This window comes from Formica exsecta, unplaced genomic scaffold (genome assembly GCF_003651465.1).
Source record: "Formica exsecta isolate Colony F162 unplaced genomic scaffold, ASM365146v1 scaffold194, whole genome shotgun sequence".
NCBI classification, from domain to species: domain Eukaryota; kingdom Metazoa; phylum Arthropoda; class Insecta; order Hymenoptera; family Formicidae; genus Formica; species Formica exsecta.
In genome coordinates, this window is record NW_021849240.1 from 471,304 (window position 1) to 496,447 (window position 25,144).

A 25,144-nucleotide genomic window follows, 5' to 3' on the forward strand; every position below is an offset into this window, starting at 1 on the left:
TCGAGTCAGTGTTAATTGTATTTCTGTTAATAATTGTTGCAAGAGATTGTTCGCGTTACCCGTTTCGCAAAGAGAAGCATATGCAGGAGCGATGATGACAACACGAATATACAAGTAGTTGGGAGCTTTTGTTATGTGCATTGCACTCGGAGCGCCATATGTATAATAATTATATATAATTTATCTAGCGATAGGATAATACTATCTGTAAAAAAAAATATTCTCTTGAGGGGATGCGCTTGCGTTACTTTGTGTTTACAATTTATGTCGAAGAGTAGTGCGTATCATCGCGTTCGCATACGTCTATACAATGTGTCTATATATATATATATATATATGTGTGTGTGTGTGTGTGTGTGTGTGTGTGTGTGTGTGCGCGCGCGCGCGCGCATACGACTTTACAAGTGTAATTTGTGTAATTTGTGGATACCATGCCGTTTCTCTATCATTTTTGTAACGCATTGCACGATTGAATAATAATATAATAAAAATAATTATTTAACATTAACAATATATTCATTTGAAATATAGTCATTTTGTTAATAAATAGAGCAACATATACATAACATTAACAATTGCTAAATATGTATACACGTATGAGATAGTAATGCGAAATGAAGAAAAGAAAGAAAGATGGCAAGAGAACGACGTTAGATTTTACATATACATACAGCAATTTCATATATATATATATATCTATATGTATAATAAATTATATACATATGTACATGAAATATTTCTTTCAACAACGATAGTCACGTTTAATTACAATTTCATTGGATTTTTTTTTTACAATAATATGGAAAGGGAAAAGATAAGAATGACTGAGAATTGGAAGTATTTGACGGAGACAGCCGAGATTTAGCGTGTTCGGAGCACGAAGAAAATACGGTGACACAACGCAGGTATAAGGTATGAGAACGATAAAAAAAGAAAGCGATCACTGCAAGATTAAAATTCTCTCGACATATGTGCAAACTCTATAACATTATATCAAGAAGTTTACGGAAATATTGCCTCTGGCTTCTGGTAGAGACATACGCAACAGCGTCGCGTATATGTAGCACCGAAAATTTAACAATTAACATAAGTTTCCTAACGATGTTTATGAGAGGAGGAACTTCTTTTAGCACCAATACATCTTCTATAACACAACGCTGTAAATTTTTTTTCAAAAATAAATACTTTTATATCTTGACCATTATTCTTGTGTGTGATTCGGTTGTGTGTGAGAATTATAGTTATATACAAATATACTTAAAAAAATATCTCTATTTCTGTTGCCGCGAACCTTGTCAACAATCTTGTCTATGTAAGATAGACCTGTCTACAGCTTCATGAAACATGAATTCTTTTTAAAACTTGCATTTGGACCGCACGAGTCTTTTAAATTGCGTGTGTTTTATAGGGACAAGATATATGTTTTAAATATCGATAGTCCCGAGAGTTCGTATTGATCATGTAATGAGTCAATATAATATTTATCGTTTCACGAAGCATTACATTCTCATACACACACAGTCGTTCGCATGCAATGAGACGCATTGCTCCTCTTTTCCTCCCTCTCCTTTCTTTCAATCTCTCCCTCTCTCCGTATCTTCCGCTTCACTCTATGATGATTCTCGGAAGCTGCGGATGGTATCGATTTTATGTTATACAATTGCACGAAAATGCTCTCGCAACGCTCAATGACATCTAGATACGCGACGCTAGTGAATATCTCGTGACATTCACATTTCAATTCGTGTCTGGATACAAGCTAAGAGATACGAAGTACATGTAAAGCAGAGAGAGAATAATGTTTATCGTTTTCATATTTTAAGAGAATGGGATTAATATATATGTACTTTGATAATTAACTTCCATACAGTTGCGGTTAAATATAAGTTTGTTTCCGATGATTGTAAATGCTTTTCATATATTTTAAGTACTTTAATTTTTCGCTATGTGACGCAAGAGACATTATTTTTGGTACAATGATTAAACTATATTCTCATACTTTTTCAGTCAACGATAAATCTCAAAATACATGAAGTTCTTACACGAGTATGAATAAGAACTATATATGGCAACGCTTAATCCTTATTCTTTGATTCACGACAATTTTAAAAATGAGCAATTGTTTATTTTACAATTACGTTACGTAGATACGATATCTGAAATTTCAAAAAATTCGTTTCGCATGCAATTAATTCGTATCCAGTTATGCATCAAGATAACGTAATTAGTTGATGAACCGATGATAAATGACGGATCAGTCGATGACGGTTTTGACCGTCTAAAGGTCTCCGCGTTTTTTTCATCGGTCATCACGAGAGACGAAGGGAGGGAGGGAAGGGAGAAAGGGAGCAGCGACCGAAAAGAGGAGAGGAAAAAGGGAAAGACAGGAGTATAGAGGGAGACATAGATCACAATTTGTCAGAACATGACACAAACGTAATGAGATCTCTGAACGTTAAAAAGGACTTTTCAACATCGTTGTAATTCGTGGAATTCATTGATTACAGGGTGAGGACGCGTGGCTTTGAGGATGACTTCTCGGATTAGCGTGAGACGCTTCGCGCTTCAGCCTCTGCTTAAGATGCACTTTTGCGTGGCGTTTCTTCTCATCGCTCCTGGCAAACTTTCGGCCGCACTGATCACAGCAGAATGGTTTCTCACCGGTATGCGTACGCACATGGGTGGTTAAATGGTCGCTCCTGGAAAAGGAGCGCATGCAGATGCGACACTGGAACGGTTTCTGTCCCGTATGAATGCGAATGTGCCGGGTGAGCTCGTCGCTGCGGGAGAATCTGCGATCGCAACCGTCCACTGGACAGGCGTATGGCCGCTCGTGCACCGGCGTTTTGCTCGGTCGATTCGGATACTTTCGCGGTTTTACGGGAACCAGTTGAAGCGGTAATGTACTCTGCTGATAAACTTGGGAAAGGATCTCGTGGCCTTTCGACGTGCTCGGATTATACTCGGCCAGCTGAACCCCTGTGCTGCCAGTATTAGATGACCGAGCTTGTTGTTGTTGTTGCTGCTGCTGCTGCTGCTGCTGCTGCTGTTGCTGAGGTTGCGTCTGAGGTGGTTGAGGCTGTTGTACGTTGGGAGTGTAACCGGATGTGCCGGTTGGCTCCTGTTTCAACGTTGCTTCCTGATGATGAGTATGCGAGTGATGGTGGGAGAGAAGACTAGGATCATAAGCCTCCTCGTGTGCCGTCAGCCAGGCCGCAGGAGTGGTAGTTGGCGTGTCATGGTAACCGGGTGGCGGGGGCGGTGGTTTCGATTCGACCTGCAGTAATTCGACGGTCTCACCGCTATACGCGGTCGAGTGAAGGTTGGGGTGAAGGAACGGTTGACCCGTCAAGGTTAAGGTTGGCGAGGGTAACGGCGCCCACAATTCCTGGCTCGCTGGCTGTTGTTGTTGCTGTTCGCCTTGAAGATTGTTTAGTGGCGAGGATTGTGTGCAAGTCGTGGTAAAGACGCCGCGATAGGTCAACGTTGGTACGTTGCAAATATTTACGCTCGTCGCGGGCACGGTAGATGTGGAATGCGGTGAGGAATACAAAATTACACCACCTTGCAACACGTTGCAACGATCCGTTTCGTCCTGGGTTTGATGGTGGCGCGACGGTGGACTGCTCGAGGAAGGCGCGTTTGATGTAACGGTATTTCGCGTATCCTGGTGATGATGATGATGATGGCGATGATCTCTGCCGGCGGATGCGCCGGCGTTTTCGTCCTCTTCCGCGGTCGCCTCTTCCAAGGAAAGATCCTCACCCGCCAAACTGCCTGTAAAATATCAATAAAATCATCTCATTTACTCTCAATTTCGGATATACGACGTGTGTATCGCGTATACACGCGTTTTACATATATGTATGTAACGAGCGTGTATTTTTTCTTCCAAGAGCCGACAGGAAGAACTGTGTGATACGGGGGTGACTTTATCTAACAACGGTTCTATCTGTTGTCTGCATCCTGCCGCGTTTTGTTACTTCCTTTCTCCGTATACAATTGTGCTAACTAGCGTTGAGAAAGTATTTACTAAGATCACAAAAAGCATTGCGTCTTCTTCATTGAAAATTTTATTGCCAAGTTTTCCATAGCATATATAATTGCGTTTGATATAACGCTCTGAGAAATAAAACAAATTATTGAAAAATTGCGTTTGCATTTTTAGTAAATATATAGATATTTCTATGACGAAAATAAAAAAAAAGCATGTAATACATACGTAGAAAAGATACCACCATATGCTAATTATCCGAGGGTTATTACGGTACTGAGGGTAACGAAGATGGGGAGGGGAGGCTAAAAGCATGAATGAACCGACCAAGGGATAGTAGTGGGAAGAGGAAGAGGGGTGGTGGTGCAGGTTCAAGAGGAGGGTCTCTGAATGTCGGGGTCGTTGAGTATTGATCCGCGACAGGCGGACAGACCTTCGATATTACGTATTTTCGCGGGCAGTGTAATAAACGTCAGTAACACCTCGTGATTCTTCGTCGCAGATGCATCTCCTTTAAGAGATCGTATTCGAGAGCGAATTTAGACGAATATATCTAAATTCCCGCGAATGATACAGATTTTAAAGATCAGGATATCAAGAAGCGCGAAGAGTTTGCGTAAACGTATAGAAAGCGAAAGGTTGACGAAAGCGAAATATAATATCGCGAAAATTTAACAGCATCGTACTTTCATCGTATACAATCTTATTAATGCTGAATTATGAGGAATGAGTTGAAACTCAACAACGCGCAACAGACATATGTCAATTGTGCATTGTTCTTTTTACATTAAGTTATTAATATGAGGAAATATAATTAATTAACATAATTAATAAAAATGAAAAATAAAGACAGTAAAAAAATGTATGTATTAAAAGATAAAGCGAGAGAAACAAAACTGTCGTCGAACAATTCTCGTCTTAAGAGATAGCTGATGTGTAGATACCTGAGATCGGTGGCGGTTCGACAAGTGCAGAAGGACCGAAGAAAGAGGGTAGGTCGCTGCTGGTGGTGACCGGTGTGTTTAGATCACCAGGCTTATCCTTATCGTTCGAATCGTGTATATCGCTCCTGCAGTTTCTGATACATCCCTTATCATCGTCATCGGCCTGTCGATGCCTCTTGCCATCTGTAACGTCGACAGATGGTGACGATGCATCGGTATGCAAGCGATGCTGGTGATCATCCAATCGATGATGATGATGATGCTGATGATGCCGATCATGATTATGTTCCGTGGAGTCGGTCGGACTGATTTGAAGCTGCGTATGTAACGGCACGCACGAAGATAAGGAAAGCGTCGGTATAGTCTTGCTGCAGCTGATGGACGAATTTGTGTAGGTCACGGGTGTCCCGCTGATGCCGCAGGTGACCGAGGAGTTGGACGAGGAGGCCGCATTGTACGGTAAACACGCGTCGAAACTAAGCTGCACCGTCTGCAGATTAAATGTTGCATGTTGATGATGATGATGATGACCAAGGGGTGGCGAGGAGAGCAAAAATGGGCTGGTGGCTGCGTGCGGTTGCGAGCCCACCACCTCCATGCCGTCCATCGTCATCCTCTGGAGCGAGTCGCCTTCCTGGACGATGGCAGAATCCTCGGTACCGCACTGCGTGTCCTCGCCTGCGGTTGTATCGTTCAACGTAATTATTATGGTTAGAATATTGTCGTTTTTCGATCACACTCTGATCATACAATTAAGTTTCCTCTCCTAGCTCCTCTCAATAGCGCGTGTGTTAGAGCCCGTGCGTACAACGCGTTAATGATCTTTCTATATATATATATATATAGATATATCGAAGAATCGTGTGTGTACGTCGCGCGATTCTGTCTCTCTCTCTCTCTCTCTCTCTCTCTCTCTCTCTTTTTTTCTCTTCTCGGCTAGTAGGATTAGTAGCAGCGATTAAGTGCGTGGCGTGTTTCTTGCTCGATCGCGTGGCGCGAGCCTTTGGTTAATTCAATAGAGCTGTTTGCGCGCCAGCTGATACAAGAAAGTATCTTCCTTCCCGCCTTTTTATTTCGATAGATGCCACCGGCCGGCTATATCGAAGAATCGTGTGTGTACGTCGCGCGATTCTGTCTCTTTCTCTCTCTCTCTCTCTCTCTTTTATTCTCTTCTCGGCTAGTAGGATTAGTAGCAGCGATTAAGTGCGTGGCGTGTTTCTTGCTCGATCGCGTGGCGCGAGCCTTTGGTTAATTCAATAGAGCTGTTTGCGCGCCAGCTGATACAAGAAAGTATCTTCCTTCCCGCCTTTTTATTTCGATAGATGCCACCGGCCGGCAACACTACGTGCGCGTGTTGCGGAATGGACCACCACCAACCAACCACTAATAATCACCATCACCATCACCATTACCACCACCGAGCGTTGTAAGAAGTTACGCGTGTATGACCGTCTCGCATACGCATAAGATTTCGCCAACCGGTCGATTCGATCAAGTACCTGGTACCGTCGTATCCTCGTCAACGAAAAGAAGATATAAACGACGTTCGGTCAATCGTCAACCGATATGCGTGCCTGTAATTGAAATTACTCTCCTCTTCTCACCTTTTCACAGTACAGACGCGTTGAAGAGCCGATGTAAATACGCGTGAATCGAAAAGCCAAGTAAAGTATTCGTGTGGCGAGAAGACGTGTTCGGCCACCGTCGCCGTCGCCGTCGGGTCCACGCTGCTCCGAATCTGTACGCGAGTGAGAGCAAATACAATGTATGATCCAAGAGCGTGTGCGTAGGCGCGCGAGCGAAAGCGCGCGCGCGCTGGACCGCGCGCGTTATGTTGCGTCGGCGACTCTCTCTCTCTCTCTCTCTCTCTCTCTCTCTATTTTCCCCTCTCTCACTCTTTTTCCTTCTCTCTGTATCTATCCATTTATCCGTCCTTCTTTCTTTTTCTATATATTCGCTTTTCTCTCTCTCTCTCTCTCTCTCTCTCTCTTTCTTTATAAACTCTCCTTCGTTAGGTGTACGTCCTGACTGAGAGTGTATTGGCTCGTGCACAGTGATTGTTAAAGGACGCGCAATGCGTGGGGGTCGCGCACGAACTGAGCCGAGCGGCGGCGCGCCCCGTAGTTTTATGAATGGACCGCCGAGACTGTCCCATATTTGGAAGCGCCGAGTCGACCGCCAGCCAATCCCCGCCCGGCGGTCTTCTGTCTACGCACGCGTGTGTGCGCCATACGTCTTCATACGTATGCGCGTGTATTTATACATGCCAACATATATATTGCATATATATATATATATATATATATATATATATATATATATATATGTGTGTGTGTGTGTGTTTGTGTGATGTGTATTTAGATATTATATTTTATCAAGAAATGTTTACACCATGGGGCAAATACATATCAGTTTCATTCTTACATACAAAGCGATACAAGTTTGGAATGCAATTCATATCGCCGCACCTGAGGGGAAACATTAAAGCGGTGCATTAAAGGGAGTGAGCGACCTCGCGGGAAGATTCCCGATTGACGCATGGTGTCCCTACGCATAGGCGTATTCAGCGTGCACGCAGACCGCAAATAAACCTGATATATGCGGAAATATGTACCGCCACCGAGCACCCCGTGGCTAATTTTAACCGGCGAAATTGTGTCTCATACCAGCCTGGCCGACCGATGTTGCTCCGCACCCGCCTCTCGCACACGGGTAAATAGATGCATCTTTCACAGCAAAATTTTATCTCACTATCTATATATATGTGTGTGTGTGTGTGTTTGTGTGATGTGTATTTAGATATTATATACATATATATTTAAGTACGCACATATATCTGGTATATATGCATATATATACATGCGCATCGTATATATACATGCATATATGTAGAATCTGAACGATCCACGATTCCCTGCTTCTCGCGCCGTCGTGGTTACCAGCTAGTGCTTACGAACATATCTATCCCCACCAACTGTCGCTCTTTGCTCGCTCTGCCACCTTCCCCTATCTCCCTCCGCGTACTAGCATCCCACCATGGGTGCTTCCTCCTCCTACCCTTCCCTCTTCCCTATCTTTCTCCTTCGTCGTTGAGACTCCTCTCAACCCCGTTCACCAGTGACGTAGAACTCTGTGACGTAGACTCGAGGCGCGCGACTGTTGTCCCCCCACGAGGTACTTTCGCGAACGCGCGAACACGCGACAGAAGATGGAGGAAAAGCCGCAAACTAGCATAAGAGCGGAAAAGAACGAAGGAGAGCTTAGGATTAATCTGATATGTTGGAGCTATTGCCACCGATGAATATATCCCCCCCCCCCCCCTTCTGCCCCATTCTGTCATAATTTTCTTTTTTTTATGATAAGAATATCCATTTAATTTTTTAACGAGAGAAATCGATATCATTCTATCTATGCTTTTTATTTTCGAATGTATGTTTGCAATGTTAGCTATGTGAATTAAAAGGAGCAAACTATTTATGAGAATGTTAATGTCGATCATTGATTATTTCTGTTATAATATTGGCTAGTAGTGCGTTATTAATAAGTCGTATGTGACAAATAAAAAAATATGGTACACACATATAAACGCTATATGAAATAAATTATTTCTTGATACTTTATGCGCGAATATGATTCGCGCATTATAGATAAAATTCTAGAGAAATATATTCACTTGTGACAGAATGCAAATATACGTCAATCATTATTACGTTATATCGTTAACTAAATCCGCTAAAAGGCGCGCGTATATTGTGTTATTATATCTATTACAATAAACGCATCAGAGAGAGTAAAGTTTTGTGTTTGGTCGATCGCGCATAAATACTATAGAGTTACATAGTAATCACTTACAAGATAAGCGCGACGCATATCCACATCGCGTAAGGAGAAAGTAATTTTATCCCGGAGACGGTATGCGTATGTACGTGGCTCCCTAACATATTTGTAACAGCGCGCGTGTCTGCCATACATGAGGCAGACCGCACTCTCTCAGGAGGGTAAGAGACGCGTGCCATTTGTGCGGACGCGTGCGTGCGCCCGGTTAGCAGTCACGTATATACGCGCACGCGCGTACGATCTTTTTCTCGCGGGCGTCTCGCAACCACCTGATGCCCTATTTGGCACCACGCGCTGCCACGCGCCCATTCCCCCTCTCCCTTCTCTCGCTCCGTCTTGCTCTCTTGGTATTTCGTCCCCTCTACCCTCTGCCTATCCTGTCTCTTATTTCTCTATCTCTCTCTGTCTCTATGTTAAATATACTTTTATTTTAATTTTTGAAATCCTTTTGTGTGTGCCGAGTATACTGTAATATAATTATCAAAATAAAAATAAGCCCCATCCGCGCCCGCATTTTCATTTCAATAATCGAAATCTAGCGTTAAACATGAAAAATTTAACGCGTGTCCTTTAATATATACGTAACAGAATTGTACGAGATCCTACAATCTTTAATGTATAATTAAAAGATGTATAATTATTTGATTTTTTTATTTTTTCACGTATATAGAAGATATTGAAAAATTGACAATGTAAGATGGTAAAAGATAAATTGTGCTCAACGAAATGTATCATTGATTTAAAAAATCAACTACATATTCCATTATACAATCTTCCTGAAAAACTTTTGAGAAATACGAATCTGTAGATTGATCTAATATATTATCATACTACGCATTAATCATTCGTTTTATTCGATCGACTTTATGTGAAACCGATGCACGTACACGAGAGAAAAGAGACAGTGACGCACGCCGACGACGTTGATCTGGCACAACAAAATGTTCTAAAATTATCAGTGGCTCTTGACGAGGTGGTGGGCGCGCACTATTCGTGGCCCTAATCGACGCGATTTTGCGCGGGCGAACGGCGTTATTTCAAGCCGCCACGCAACCACCTGAGCCACCCAGCATCCCCAAATACCCGGGATGACTAGTGCGGCGAGCGTCAAATATTTTCCTATGTTGCCGATGAGTCAGTTAACCGATGATACAAGATTTTTGGCAGCGTATCGTCATTGCCTTGCGTCGTCTTATATTCCTTGCTCTGATCATTATTTCGCTTTCTTTTCGGTGTACGCATACACAGGATATCACGCTTCTATCACGTTATTCTTGATAAGTTCTCTTCGACTAATCTGAAATAAAAAAAATCTTTTGTACCAAACTCTCGTACAGAAGACAGATAAGAACTGTTTACGATAATAAATCGAATTCATCGCAATTTAAAATTATGAGAATCTATCATGTTGGATTGATGCGTGGTATAAATTAAGATGTTTTCAAATAATGCTATATATAAAATGACGAAAGGCGATGTATACGAGATGCTCTGGCACGAAATTACGCATGATTCTGAATTCTTTTACAATGCTCTTTCGAAATTGAATAACGTATTGGTATGCGAGAAGAATTGAGAAATTAAGATAGAAAAAGATGAGAATTGTTTGGTAAAATCTATGTATTAGAATCAAAGAAAAATGCGCGTTTATTTATAATATCAATAATATAATAGTATCTTTGAATATTCAACATTATCTACTTTAGTCAGTAACATTTTACTTTAGAGTCTTTTTATACTTGTTTGTGTCTTTTAAAATAAACATGTAATACGGCTACACAGAGTTGTAGATTGCTATTTCTCTAGTAATTCTTCTATATTTCAAAGTGTACTATTTGAAAACTTTGCATGATGATACGTAGTTGAAATTTGGAAACTACAAATATGGGCCGCATGATAATATAGATTTCAGAGTAATGCATCGTAAAAAATATGTTGCAAAAAAGTGCATTTTTAATCTAAATACTCTATATTTGTCACGCTTTTTTGCACTATATGCAGAATAATCGCTGTAGGCGATGCGTTTTAAATCGCTCCTGTATCGAGCCGATTATTCTGCTATTACGTACTTTGGTTCTACGTGAGTGGTGGTGAGTCATGTGACAACTCGCGAGGCTTTCGCACGTTTTTGCGCGATACGTTACCGAGATCGTTGATTAATGATCGTTTCCGGTAGACGCGAGCATTTACTTCGACCTTTCAGAAGCTTGTTACACTGCTATGATGAGAGCGTTATTTCCGATTATGACAGTAATTGCCCCCCCCCCCCCCCCCCCGCCAGCGCAGTTTTGTACCCGAGATCGTTGATTAATGATCGTTTCCGGTAGACGCGAGCATTTACTTCGACCTTTCAGAAGCTTGTTACACTGCTATGATGAGAGCGTTATTTCCGATTATGACAGTAATTGCCCCCCCCCCCCGCGCGTAGGATTTTATGTCAAATCAACACAATGTAATTTTTAATTATAAAAGTTACCAAACGAGACAGAGTACGAAATATCTGCAAAACGTTTCATAACTTTTCCAAATGGAAAAGTTTGAAATTCATCTTTTATTGAACGCATTTAATTCATTAAAAGAGTTATTTTTTAAGATAGAGATTATGATATAAATATATAATATTTAAATAAAAAAAAAGGATAATGTAGCGTTCTTGTAACGGTAAATTACGGGAAGAGAACAGCTCTCTTTATACAATTAAATTAATATCCAGCTGTATTTCTTAAATCATTCCTGCAGGCTATGTTATCCATCATAGTCCGTAGAACGAGAGACTTGAGCTTCTTTCCTATATGTACACTCTTTAGAATAAAATTGCCGAGATAAGCAATTACCAAATAAAACGACATTTGTATCAAAGAGAAAGAGAAAGAGAGAGAGAGAGAAAGAGAAACAGAGAAATAAAGCGAAATTTGTTCAATAATTTCTTAAATTTGCTTATTTTTTCTTTTTGATGAAATACTGGTCGGCGAATTGATAAAATTTCAAGCGATATGATGGTTAAAGATAAATTAAACGGAATGAATTAAATTATAATAATCATGAGATTTTATATAATAGTAATAAAAGAGCATCCGTGTCGCGAATAATTTTTAGTAGACAGTTGCACAATTTCGGATAAAAGATCGGCAACGAAATAATCAAAAGCAACAGCAGTTAGTTATAAATTTTCCAAAAACGAATTCCTTCTTTAAAGAGCATGTAAATTTATCGGCATGGAGGCGTAGAAGCGAATGTATCAATCAAAGAGAGAGAGAAAGAGAGAGAGAGAGAGAGAGAAACAGAGAAATGAAGCGAAATTTGTTCAATAATTTCTTAAATTTGCTTATTTTTTCTTTTTGATGAAATACTGGTCGGCGAATTGATAAAATTTCAAGCGATATGATGGTTAAAGATAAATTAAACGGAATGAATTAAATTATAATAATCATGAGATTTTATATAATAGTAATAAAAGAGCATCCGTGTCGCGAATAATTTTTAGTAGACAGTTGCACAATTTCGGATAAAAGATCGGCAACGAAATAATCAAAAGCAACAGCAGTTAGTTATAAATTTTCCAAAAACGAATTCCTTCTTTAAAGAGCATGTAAATTTATCGGCATGGAGGCGTAGAAGCGAATTTACTATTCCGAGGAGAACTATGCATTTTAACTATAATTTATATCGCACTTCCTCGTTTCTCGACCTTTTAATGCGCAATTCTGTTACAATGAGTACTTATGCGAGAGACACACGGCTGAAACCGCGCATCATGGCGGAACATCACGGTCATAACTGCCATTATGCTACACTCCACGCACGAGAATTTGATTTTTCCGAAAGGATCGTGTAACATGACTGCTTTCCTTAGACATTACGTTGGTGCGTAAAAGGGGATAAGCTCGTGCGAGATGTCCACTATTTCTGTACATTTTTTTCAACAACTCTATTAATAATGATCGGAGCAGCGGAAAAAGATTTACCACGTGTATATATGTGTGTGAAAAAGTTACAAAAGCGTAATGCAAGCAAATATTAATAAACTGCGATAACGTCAGGACGAGGTTAAGATAGGTGGGGAAACTGGACTGACTAAAAATATAATTGCTTTACGAATCGCGGATGTGTATACTTTATATAAAATTTCTGTTAAAAATATAACTTTAAAATAGTGCGAGCATGTAATAAAATAAGGGAGAGGATGTAATCGGATACAATCAGAAAGCAAAAAGAATATATTTATACGATAATCTTTTATGATTTTTTTTTTTTTACCGCGCGGCGAGTGTAAACAACAAAGTTATTATTGTAAAACTACTGTCTTAAAATTACTTTAAAGAATTTTTTCAAATCATAAAAAATGAGCATCTTTTTTATATACAAACACGTTATAGACCTCAATTTCTTGGAAGCTAATCCTTCTTTAGAAACATTTTTACTGTGGGGGGGGGGAGGGGAGGGGAGAGAGGAGAGCATTTTTACCATTTATATTGAGTATCGAATCAAAGTAAATTTTTTTACTGACATGAGTAAAAACAAGCAAATGGGATTAAGGGAATAATCTGTCTAATTATCAGTTGTAATGAAATGTACATATTCAGTGTTATAAACGAAACAATTAAATACTGCAAACATAATACGGGGATTCAAACTTAATTTCCAAAAATCTCTGTAATTTTTCGCATGGTATGATATGACACGCATCCCCTTGATTAAATGATCAGGAAATTAAATTCATCGCTGAAATCTATATTATATTTAGAGTATCTAATTTTATTAATAATTTAATTAATAACACACTAAATATTTTATTCCAAAGGTAATTTAGACTTAATTTAGAATTAATAAATCTATTTGGAGGTGCACTTTCTGAAAAAGTTGATCCGAAAACGCGTATTTCATACAAGAGATAGTCGTAAGTCCACCCAGACAATCCTCCCAAGACTATTTTTGCACCGTGGCCTATCGATTTCTTTGATCCTCTCCCTCTTGTATACTATAGCTCGCGTGTACTTGGACGTCAACGGCGGCTACGTATAACGCGTAGTTAACCCCCTTCATCTTCTTCCCGCTTACGTTAGTCTTATCGGTCGATGCTGACGTAGATGCTTCATATGTCTATGAGCCATTCATAGATGATAACAACTCCCCAACACATTGCTCACCGGTATATTTTTATCACGCTATAACGCACGTATACGTACAAATCTGTATGCTATAGCATAAAAATATACGGGAGCAACGTGTTTGTTCCTATATGCGATTATCGTGGTGATTTCTATGCGAGACTGTTTAATATAGCGTCCCTTCCGCGTGAGTCCACACGGATCGTTATATCGCGCGTAAGCGGGTCGATTTTTTTATCAGGCGCGTCTTTCGTCGCGACACCCGTTGACACTTAGATTGGTAAGGGTATTGAATATAGCGTCCCCTTCCGCGTGAGTCCACACGGATCGTTATATCGCGCGTAAGCGGGTCGATTTTTTTATCAGGCGCGTCTTTCGTCGCGACACCCGTTGACACTTAGATTGGTAAGGGTATTAGATATATATGTATAGGTTTATTATCCTATCGTAAATTGGTACTTTGACAGGTATTGGACAGTACGCGCGACAACATATCAAAATGGCATATAGCCTTAAGCAAAGATCGTTCGAGATTAATATCGCGTAACATTAGTTATTAATCCAAAATATGTCATATAGAGAAAATGTTATTAATTGACATATATAGCGCTATCCGAAACGACTGTGTATATAAGAGCCATTTAAAGTATCTAATTTTACGCTCTGTGGGTCTCCGTTGAATGGACATAGTACGCATAGTAAGATGATTAACCGTATCAATTTAAGAGATCGTAATACACCTGTTACTGATTCTTCAAGTTATGAGCTTTTTACGTTAATGATATTGTTATATTCCTTTTTATTTATCGCGTTTCTGACATTTATTCGCGACATATAGCCGCATTTATTGAATAAATAAAAAGAAACACATTATCTAAAAAATAAATAGTCTTTAATCTAATCTAATAACAAATAAAAATAACAATATAGTCAATAGATCAAATACTCTATTGGCACGATACGTTACTTTGTATTATGTAATAAAAAACATAAAAGCGATTTTAGTCGAAGTCCAATAAACGCGCTCGTTACGATATCGACGTATGCACTTTTTACGTCTTATATACGTAACTTGATCTAAACGACGATAAAAATTTTACAGTATTTTACGATCGATTGTCAGGGTGGATATACGTCAGCTTTGACGTATGCGATAAGGTTGTAACAATGTTTCGGCATATGGTCGTGCCTTGTCACGCGACGTAAGCATAACGAAACAATGATACTACCCAGCGATTATTTTATTTTAAGCTGAATGTAGCTAATTTGATAATAATATAAGATTATACTATTATAAATATTTCTTTCTGGCAAATTATCTCAGATTGTACGTATAATTTGTTTTTACATGTTGCTTTCTCTCTTTTCTCTCTCTTCCCCCCTCCCCCCTTCTACCCTTCGAAGGGTTATTTTTGAAGACATTGCTTAAAAAGAAGTTATCAAATCACTGGTAATAAGAAAAAGGCCTATTTTTATAGTTGTTACAGCAACCATAATTGAATAAGTATATAAATAAAAGAAATTCAAAGGTTTTTTAAGGTACGAAGTCTTGACAGTAGAAAAAAAAAACCAATTAAAGGCAAATCGCGCAAATTTTTCCAAGAATTACTTATTTTCCTATATATATTCATCAAATCACAGAGAATAGTTGTATTTATAGTGCCTATTGATTCTGCAAAGAATTTTGTGATTGAATATAAGTGTATTGTAAAAATTAATATATGTAGATATCGTTTACGCGTAAAAACTTTTACGCACAACTTTGGAAGAGAAATAAAGAGCAGAGATCACATAAGCTGCTCAAGCTGGCATTATTAAAAAGACGTCAATGAGAGCCGAGAAAGAGAGAGAGAGAGAGAGAGAAGGTGACTCGTTCCTTTTTATCCGCCCACTGTAGGTTCGTATATGATGTACGATTTCCTGTCTTACGAATCCATACAATAATAACGAAATGTCAGGCGTGTACATGCGATTTACTATACGCATTACCGTACGAAGCTACGACACTTTAAACAATAACTTATGCAAAGCTGCGCTTCGATCCCCCGTTCTCGTGCGTAAATGAATGAAAAAGAAAAAAAAAAAAAAAAAAAGTTTTTCTTACTAGCGCACACGACGTTACGTTTATATTTGCGCAAAAATAACACACAACACGAAAGAGTTTTTGCGCATGCCGGACGAAATTGGACGCGGTCCATTCGAATTGAAAGCTATCATTAATCTTTTAATCGTTTTACATCGAAGGGAGGCTCGTTCCTTTATACAAACTTGGACTAGTGATGTGTAGCACGCCGAATTCAACAGGACTGCCGACAGCGCGTGGAATTAAGAGTTATCGTTCTTCAATATCTTTTTTCTTTTGCTCATGCTGGGCGATTCTCGACGCGGCCTCATTCTTTCATCTTCTCTATATTGTCTTTCGTGCTATCTAAAAAGCATTAGATACATGAAAACCTATTACTAGCTATGTAATGAAAAGACTATGGTATATATTTAATCTTATATGTAATTTACCAATATCAATTTTTGTATAATTATACAATTTATTGTATAATTTTTAAATTATTCTATGTATATGGTACAATGTGTAGAAGATTTTTCAAAGAAAAGTCCGTCCAGTTATTAGCGAAAGAATAAGAATATTTCATGTGACAAATGTGGGTCTGTAAAACTCTCTCTCCCTTTCTCTTTCAATATCAATTCAAAAATATTGTATAGTTTTTAAATTACTCTATGTATATAATACGACGTAGATTTTTCAGTGAAAAGTTTGTCGAGTTATTAGCAAAAGGATAAGAATATTGTATGTGTTGGTCTATAAAACTCTCTTTTTCTCTCTTCATCTGCATGTTAATTTCAATAGTTTTTCTGTCTGTTGTAATAATATATCGAAATTGCGAGTTAAAAAATTGTAACTAAATTTCTAATACGCACTAGTTTACGCGTAAGATAGTTTTGTTTTCCAATTTAAATTATAAATATCAGAAAAATTTTTAAATTGATGAATTGATTCATCTCACAAGTATTATAAAAAATGTATCATGTACATACACAGATATCATTGTATATATATATATATATATATATATATGATACGGAATTTTTGGACGTCAAGACCATCGAACTCGCAGTTTACCAGCGGTTACCGGCGATATCAGCGTCCGGTATCCGACGGCAAGATCTGTGAAATCGCGCATACACTCATAATTTAAATGCAAATTTCGAAAATCTTATCCAACTTTTAGAAACCTCCGACTTATAATTTCGTTATATATACAATGGTTTTGTTAAATTATTCGTACCTTTATGTTATGCTGCATAAAAGTGAGCAAATTAAAAGCCGAATCTCTGCCGCCGGTGAAACTTTGCACAAATCATCTTGTATAATATAGTTACCCTAGCATTAAAAAAATTGAACAGGATGAGATACTAATACTGTTTGAAGGCAAACATTACATTTGCCCGTATAAAATTTAAATATTACAAGAAATGATAACATGTCGGCGCGTCCAACGCTTGATAAAAGCCTAATATAAAAAGCATTTTTCAAATATTTCGCACATTAAAGCTTATAGCAAAGTTACCAGTGTCTGAGCTATCTGTACGAATTGTTGTTTTAATATGGTTAATAATAAAGAAGCTTTCGATTATACAAATAAATCTCGTTAGTTTTCCTGTAAATATCATATAAAAAAGTATCGTTACATATAGCAACTGGTTAGAAATGTTTAAGAATATTATAAATTTTTAACAAAACAGATAATCTGTTTTAAGAAATCGTGATTACGGGTTAAGGAAGTGCAAGCTACACAAATTACATCTGGTCTAAAGTCTAAAGTAACAAGAGTACTATATTACCTAACTTTAAGGTTTAATCAATAACTGTTATATTTGAATATACGTGTATATATATCGCTATATCGAATGGACGGTTAGGAATTCGATTAATATTAGACAAATTTTATGGTTGCAGAAAAATTTGGTGGTGAAATGACACACGTGAATATTGAATAATAATAAATAATTATCGCGTCAATAAGATTTAATTGGCCTTTAAACGCTCATATCATCGTCAATTATAACCGATTCAATTTCCGTTTACAAAAATTTGAGTAATTTGTGTGTATACGAATAAATTATAATCTCACGTTTGATATTTGAGAGAGAAATTTTATCGTTATCAACAACGCACGCGAAGCGTCTTCTCACGAGCCACATTCGCGGTGACAAGAAACTTAATAGCCAGTCTAGAAATACAGGTTTCGACGTGCTGCTGATCTTAAAGCTCTTAAAGATCGATTATCATACATATAGTCGCGGAGTGTTTAGACCGGCAGCCGCAGCAGTCGGTACTCCTACTAGGATAAAGGGAAACTGTGAAAAAATGCCGAATGGCTCGAGAGCGACATAAATTATATCTCACGTCAGTCCTGCCTGTGGCTTGTTGCAGAAAAATCGTTGCAGATAATAGCGTGTGAAAATGCCGAGCGTCGTATCTCGCGCGGCAGCGTAATAAATAACAAACTCTTTCTTTGGCGGTGAAACGGATTCGCGGACAAACCTTCCATTCGATTTCGCGATGTCAGGCGTGAAATCGTTGTTTATTCGTCAAGTATTACCTGATGGCGGCGGTAACGGCGCATGGTGATGATGATGATGGTGATGGTGATGATATCCCAGAGCGGGCGGTGGTGGAGGATATACCGCTCCCCAGATGCAGGACGCGGCCGCCGCGGACGTTTGCTGTTGGTGATGATGATGATGATGGTGTTGTTGATGCTGCTGTTGCTGTTGGAGTAGCTGTTGCACTTGCGCAATGTCCACAAACTCCTGCAACTCACCCTCAGCCTCCGGCCGAGCGGCGTCACGCACTCGCCCCTCGGTGGTGGGTACCACCGCGAACGAATTACCACCACTGTTGTGCTGCAGGTGTTCGAATCCCGCGAGCGGATTTGCGGGCTCGTAATTGCTGCGCCCGGTTGTGTGTTCGCGGCGCATCGCGAGTGCCAGCATCTTTTCAACCTGTCCCGCTGTCGCCGGTTGTCGTCGACCGGGTGTCGACCCACGTGATCTGCCTCAATCGTTCCTCGCACCGTTTTCTACGCACCGTCGCCTCGTGTGCCTTTGCTGACGACGAGGAAATCCTTGGTAAACGTTCGTACATGTCACGGCGTCGCTAAGACACCCTGCTGTCCATCCGGGGTTATCCCGGTCATTCGCTTATTCTCGTTTTTCGACAATAGTCATATAGCGCGATGAAAATTTCACGGAAATGAATGGATAACAGTCAAATTGACATCGACTGTCCTTTAACAAGGACAATCGTTAACATTGTAGAGAATAAAAAGATTCGCCGGCATAAATTTGCGAATAGATGCTTCCTTGATAGAATTCCATGTTAATAAATTGCAGGAATAGGTGTATCTCGTGACAAAATTTTGTCAAACTCACAGCATTAAATTGTCCGCGAGCATTTATTCGGCTTATTGGAACAGCTTACGTTCCCTTTTGAATAGAATCTCGTCAAGATAAAATCACTTTGACCAAGGAAAAGAATGTTTTCCGCACGTTGGTTGGTTGCAAAGGTGGCCGTTAAATCGCGAACGTACCGGTACGAGTGCTGGTTGTACTGTATCACCAAAGGATACGGTTCTCTCTTACTCTTCTCATGTTCCTCCGGCGCATCGACCTTCCGCTCTCTTTGACACGTTGGCCCCTCCTTTGATTCTCTTCCTCGCGATTCTTCGACTTTTTCTTCTCTTTCGCAAAACCTTATCTTCACTATTCCTCCTCACACGTCGGTTTCTATTATCACGCTTAGGCTCACTCACATCTATCGTTTCTCTTCGGTCTCGTTGATCCGATGGCCGATGGCCAATGGCGAAGAAGCGTGGTGAGACGAGATGCGGCGCGACGAGGAGAGATGAGGCGAGGCGAGACAAGGCGAAGCGTAGCGAGGCAACTAAAGGGGTTCACGATGGCCCGCGCTAGACTAATAAAGCGTGGCTCGCGCGCGAAGCTGTCGGGTGCGAGCCTGGAGAGTGCGCTCGCACGTTCGCGCGTGCAACACTCATGGGAAGAAGCAAGGAGAACGCGATCGCGAGGCGGCTGATGTCGTCTCGTGCGCCGTTCGCGTTCGATTCGTGGCCGGCGATGACGGAGATTCAGCAGTGTCACGTGTGTCGTCGACATTACCCCGTGGTTACTCCCGCTACTGTTGACGGTGATTGTCTACGCGAAACAGCCCTCTCCCCTTCTCCCCTTCCTCCCCTCTTCGTTTAGCTTCCTCTCTCGGAAAGTTCTCCTCGCCCTTGTCTCGCCCCCGTTTCCTCCACGGGTTCCGGACCATTCGTCTCTCCCGCGTGGTCTGCAATCTCCATTCATTCCTTTCCCCCGCCACCCTCCGTGCAAAGATGTCTTCTCGCTTTCTCTCTCTCTCTCTCTCTCTCGCGCGCGCGCGTGTACCTTAGTTTCCCCATCCAAACCCGGTACATCTCGCCGGTGTCCTCTCTCCATCCGGCTATCCCTCCCCTTGGTACCACCGACGACCGGCTCCACGTTCCCTTCCTCGAGACACGATAGCGTCTCTGTCTCGTCAATCTTTTTCCTCTTTCTCAGTGCCCCGAACGTTTGAACACCAACGCGTTCATCGCCGGTACCACAACCGACGTTCGTCGGGTGACGTCACCAGCGTGGGCGCACCCCCGTATGAAAGAAAGAGAGAGAAAGAGAGTCTCTTTCTCCCATCTCTCTTTTCAAGCGTGTCCTCTTTTCTCTCATCTCTCTCTTTCTTTCTTTCTCTTTTTCTCTCTATCCCCGCGAATTCCACTCCTCTGGTTTCTGTGGTCCAAGTTTATCTCCTTTATCTCTCTCCTTTCTTACTTTTGCACGCGCGTGCCGGAAGACACAACAAATCGATTGGTGACACAATGCAAAAAATTATTGGTAAAATAGCGCTGAAAAAATTTTACACTGACAACAATTTTAGTAACAAATCATAAAGAACAGAAGGTGCAAAAAATCTAAATGGTGGTCCATTTGGTCCAGGATAGCCCACAAAACACATGACCATTCGACAAAGGGTTCAGAGGTCGTTAGCCTTGCAGCTTGAACCGATTTCGTCCTTTGAGCGAGAAAGGACAGTAGCTTTTCATCTTGGAGTCAGTTCACATTTCCAATAAAATGAGCCAATATTAAGTCTGCGCTATATTATCTTCATTTAGTATATATATATGATCAAAAATGCAAACTCTTATTCACAATTTTGAATAAAAATATAATAAAGATGGAGGAGGGAGAATTAGAAACAACTGATTAAAAATGCCATTGTTAAAGAAAATTGTGTTATCAAAAACGGTAGTTGCGGAAATCTCGATGATAGTTGACGATGACGACGTATTGTGACGATGTTGATGGTGACAACGACGACAAAATACGACGGTGACGACAACGACGGAAACAGCTACGACAACAAAATCTCTACGGCGGTGGCATAATCACAGGCGTGTGCGCACCATATCGGGTAAGACTATTTTACGTAGGTTTAACATCTATCTCTCCTCCTCCCACCCTATAGCCTCATGTTACCGAGCAAACACACCTTTTTAGCGGCATTTCATTAATATCATAATGGCAATGGAGATCAAGCGAATGAGTCGGCTCGGTGTGCCCTGGGGCGAACCAAGAGGCGCTTCTTCGTGGCCAACGCCTCTTGCCGTACGCTAACTGTCTCGCGTCGGAGTGGATCATTTGTCTTCCTCAGCAAACTACAACTACGCATGTTGTAGACTCCAGCGACTCTCCGAGCAGTTGGGTACTAGTCATTTTCGCGAAATTATCTTGCCGCGGAAATATTGGCAGTATTTCATATCTAAACATTCACATCCCTAAATATAACGTAAATCAGTTTTTAATTGAACAAAAATTGTTTATAATGCAAGATAATAAAGCAGCAATGAATTAAGAGAGATTGCATGTTTTTACTTGAAAATATAATACTTACTATCGCGCGTGATGCGATATAGAAAAACTTTTATTGTAATCGACCTCGCTCGCAAATTTTATTTGAAATGTGTGAAATAGTAACCAATTTGCATTATGGCTAAAAAAATTGAAAAAAGTTAAGTAAAGTTTAAGTAAATCATTTCATTGAATTGTCTATTAATTGGCAAATTCACTTCTTGTTTATTGCACTTGGCTAATGAAACCATTTGTTTAAGTTTTACTTATTGTAAGCTTTTTCTGTGCACTCTGGTTCTATTCAATGGCAGATTACAGATAAAGCGCACGCCTGGCTCTCGAACTATCTCATCCTGACTAATTACGGCGAAGCCACGAGCGACACCAGATTAGCATTCTGGTCGCCTTAGATATGAGAAGTTGCGAATGAACGTTACCTTCATTGCGAAGAGGGGAGTATGTGTCTGACTATAGTATATCCGCTCTCTCCTTCTTTTTCTCTCTCTCTCTCTCTCTCTCACTCTCTCTCTGAGAGACATAATTTGAAATTGTCGGCTGGGTCAAAGAGCAGAGCTCGGCTACTTAAGCGAGTTGACTCTGGTGTTCTTCGGGGTCACGTGCCACAGCTTCTTCTCCTGCTGTAATCTCCTACCGTTGCCCTTGTTCCTTTTTCATTATAGAAAGAAAAAAATTTTGGTCAATATGATTTAACATGGATATCACGATTGAGCTACATTTATTTTTACCATCATATTAATTAGTGTATGGCAGTGAGATATATGCAAAATTGCATTGCTTTCTTGCATGAAATTAGAAAATTTTTTATATCGCACAATCCGCACGTATTTTTCTACATACAGCAGATATTATTTAATATTTAATATTTGCAGGTATTATGAATATAATAACAAAAAGATATACTCGACAACATACGTAATAATAAAGATACATCATATATGATGTTTGTGTATTTCGCTACTAATTGCTAACATATAAGATAAAAGATTTCTTACATCTTTTAATATCCTCCACTTATTTACGATAGCCCCAAGAACACGCAGTCTTGGAGGCATGACCGAGTCGATCTGACCTCATCGGATGTGGCTCTGATTTGCTCAATTCATCCACGACGTTTCTATGCTCGTGCGCGGTCTCGTACAGCTCTCACGAGCGCTTCAATACACGGTCGTCTTGCGCGGAAAAAGAGCCTCTGCGCGCGATTGCTATCGTCTCTGCCTCATTATTCCATTATGATGGCGTGTGGCGTGTGCCATACCCCATCCGCCTTGCCTTCTCAGCGTTGACCGCTCTCTCCTCCCACTTTTTCTTTTCTCCTTCTCTTTCTGGCTCTCCTTTTCCCTCCTGTCATCTTCTTCTCTGGCGTTTTCCTCTCCATCCGTTTTCTCTTTCTCATTCATCCGTCGATCCATCTTGGTTCATGTTCCTCTGGCTTCCTTCGTATGGAGCACCGATGGAGAGACACGCGTACACATCTTCGTGACGATGATGTGCGTGATATTACGCGCCGGAATATGTGGAGCCAACACCAACGGGAGAGAGAGAGAGAAAAAAAGAGGGAAAGACGGAGAAAATAAGAGAGAAAAAAGGAGAGGGGAAGAGAGAAAGTGAGATGATGAGAGAAAAGGAACGTGAAAGAGCGACAAAGAGATGCAAAAGGTGGAATAGTAGGTGGGATAAGGATAGGATATGAGGGATGGACGATGAGGACGAGGCAGGACAGAGACTCTCAAACGGTTCGAAACAGGTTCCAGGACCGTTGCCTTACTTCGATCCCTCTCCAGTGGGTGGAGAACGAGTTACAGTACGCGCGCTAGCCGTGAAAGACAGCTGGGTTTTGGTTACGCGCGAGCGTGCCGAAGCTGTAAGAGGAGAAGAAAGAGGAAAATAAAATGAGAAAGAAAGAATTTCTCTCTTTCGAACCGTACATATTAAATGAAGTAAACATTGATGCTTCTCAAAGACAAACTATTATCAGCATATATAGAAACAAGAACAAAGAATAATCTAGGTCGATTAGATTAAAATTTTCTATGATATTCACAGAAGGCACTAATCTTTCATTTTATAATTAATTATTAGGAGAAATTAGGTATATTTCGTATAATTTTGTGGTTTTAAATACTTTGTATATAGAGTATATAGAAAATATGTCATCTACTTGTATACTAAACCTCGCGTATTTAAGGTTTTAATATTATTAAATTGGAATAAAACTAATTGATCCGAAACAAAATATAAATCTTATTGTTAATTGAAATATTTTATAGTTGTAGTTATAAATTATTATTATGCTGTAATTATGTTAAATGACAGATACTAAGTGTTCAGAATTGACACGGTACAAGATTGAATCTATAGCTACATACCGTATCTGGATTCTGCATATTTAAAAATTTGGCTCGCAGCTAAATCACTCGCGATAAGTGAATGCGCGCGCGTTGTTAGAATAACTGAATCCGCTCCTGCGAGCGATGATATCATTCGTATGTCGAAATGGTAAGCGAGCTGTGTCTCCTATCTCATACTTTGCTGTGGTAGAAAATTTTATTCGAATCTTTTTCTTATATATTCATTAAATAATCCGCTTTCTGCGTCGCTCTTGAAACTGTCTTTGGGATAATCATGTATACAAATTCACATTGGAAATGAAATAACAATCGTTTAAAAAAATATAGTAATTTGTAGATTTATATATTATTTACGAGTTTGATTAAAGTTGACTTTGGGGGAAAAAAGCTTTTTGTTAAAAAACGAATCGTACCAATCATTTCATCAGAAAATTTGTAGGAACATGTATCAATAAAGACATTAACTTATGAAAACGAATGCTATTCTCTTAAGTGTGAAAATAGAGATGTATAATACAATAAATATAATTCATTCAGACAGATGTATTATAGAAAATATGTACAGAGCTTGATTTGAATAACTTACAAGCAACAGTACGAAACACAGATATAGTTCTATAATAATATAGAGGTATATGATTGCATACAGGATTGAAGAGAATTTTTTTGATAGAATTTCGATAATATGGAATAAAATAATCAAGTAAAAATTTAATCGAATAATATCTCTACTATATACTATAAATTCTGTGTGCGTTATACACAAAATAATTCTGTGAAATAGTTCTACATACCATGTTGCATGAGAGGAACTTATGGTTGAGCGACACTGAAGAAGTGGTGAGGCACGCGACAAGGCAGCGTGTCCCACGCGCGCTTGCTTCGAGGAGCTCTCCTCAAATCAAATCACGTAACGCATGATATATATATATA

General features: G+C 39.8%; 1 protein-coding gene across 3 annotated transcripts; it reads right to left on the reverse strand.

The window, feature by feature from the left end:
• LOC115234086 (dendritic arbor reduction protein 1-like) lies at positions 1-23,155 on the reverse strand. Of its 3 annotated transcripts, XM_029804830.1 has the most exons (6): positions 22,856-23,155; positions 22,280-22,508; positions 21,886-21,984; positions 21,484-21,769; positions 4,939-5,616; positions 1-3,777 (listed from the first exon to the last, which is right to left on the reverse strand). In XM_029804830.1, the coding sequence occupies exons 5-6, from the start codon at positions 5,549-5,551 to the stop codon at positions 2,495-2,497; spliced, it is 1,896 nt and encodes a 631-aa protein (XP_029660690.1). In that variant the 5' UTR covers positions 5,552-5,616; positions 21,484-21,769; positions 21,886-21,984; positions 22,280-22,508; positions 22,856-23,155; the 3' UTR covers positions 1-2,494. The 3 variants fall into 3 exon arrangements, with proteins under 3 accessions (XP_029660690.1, XP_029660691.1, XP_029660689.1); XM_029804831.1 differs by having other exon boundaries at positions 21,484-21,984; XM_029804829.1 differs by lacking the exons at positions 21,484-21,769; positions 21,886-21,984; positions 22,280-22,508; positions 22,856-23,155 and adding an exon at positions 18,503-20,083.
• Positions 23,156-25,144: the final 1,989 nt, after the last annotated feature.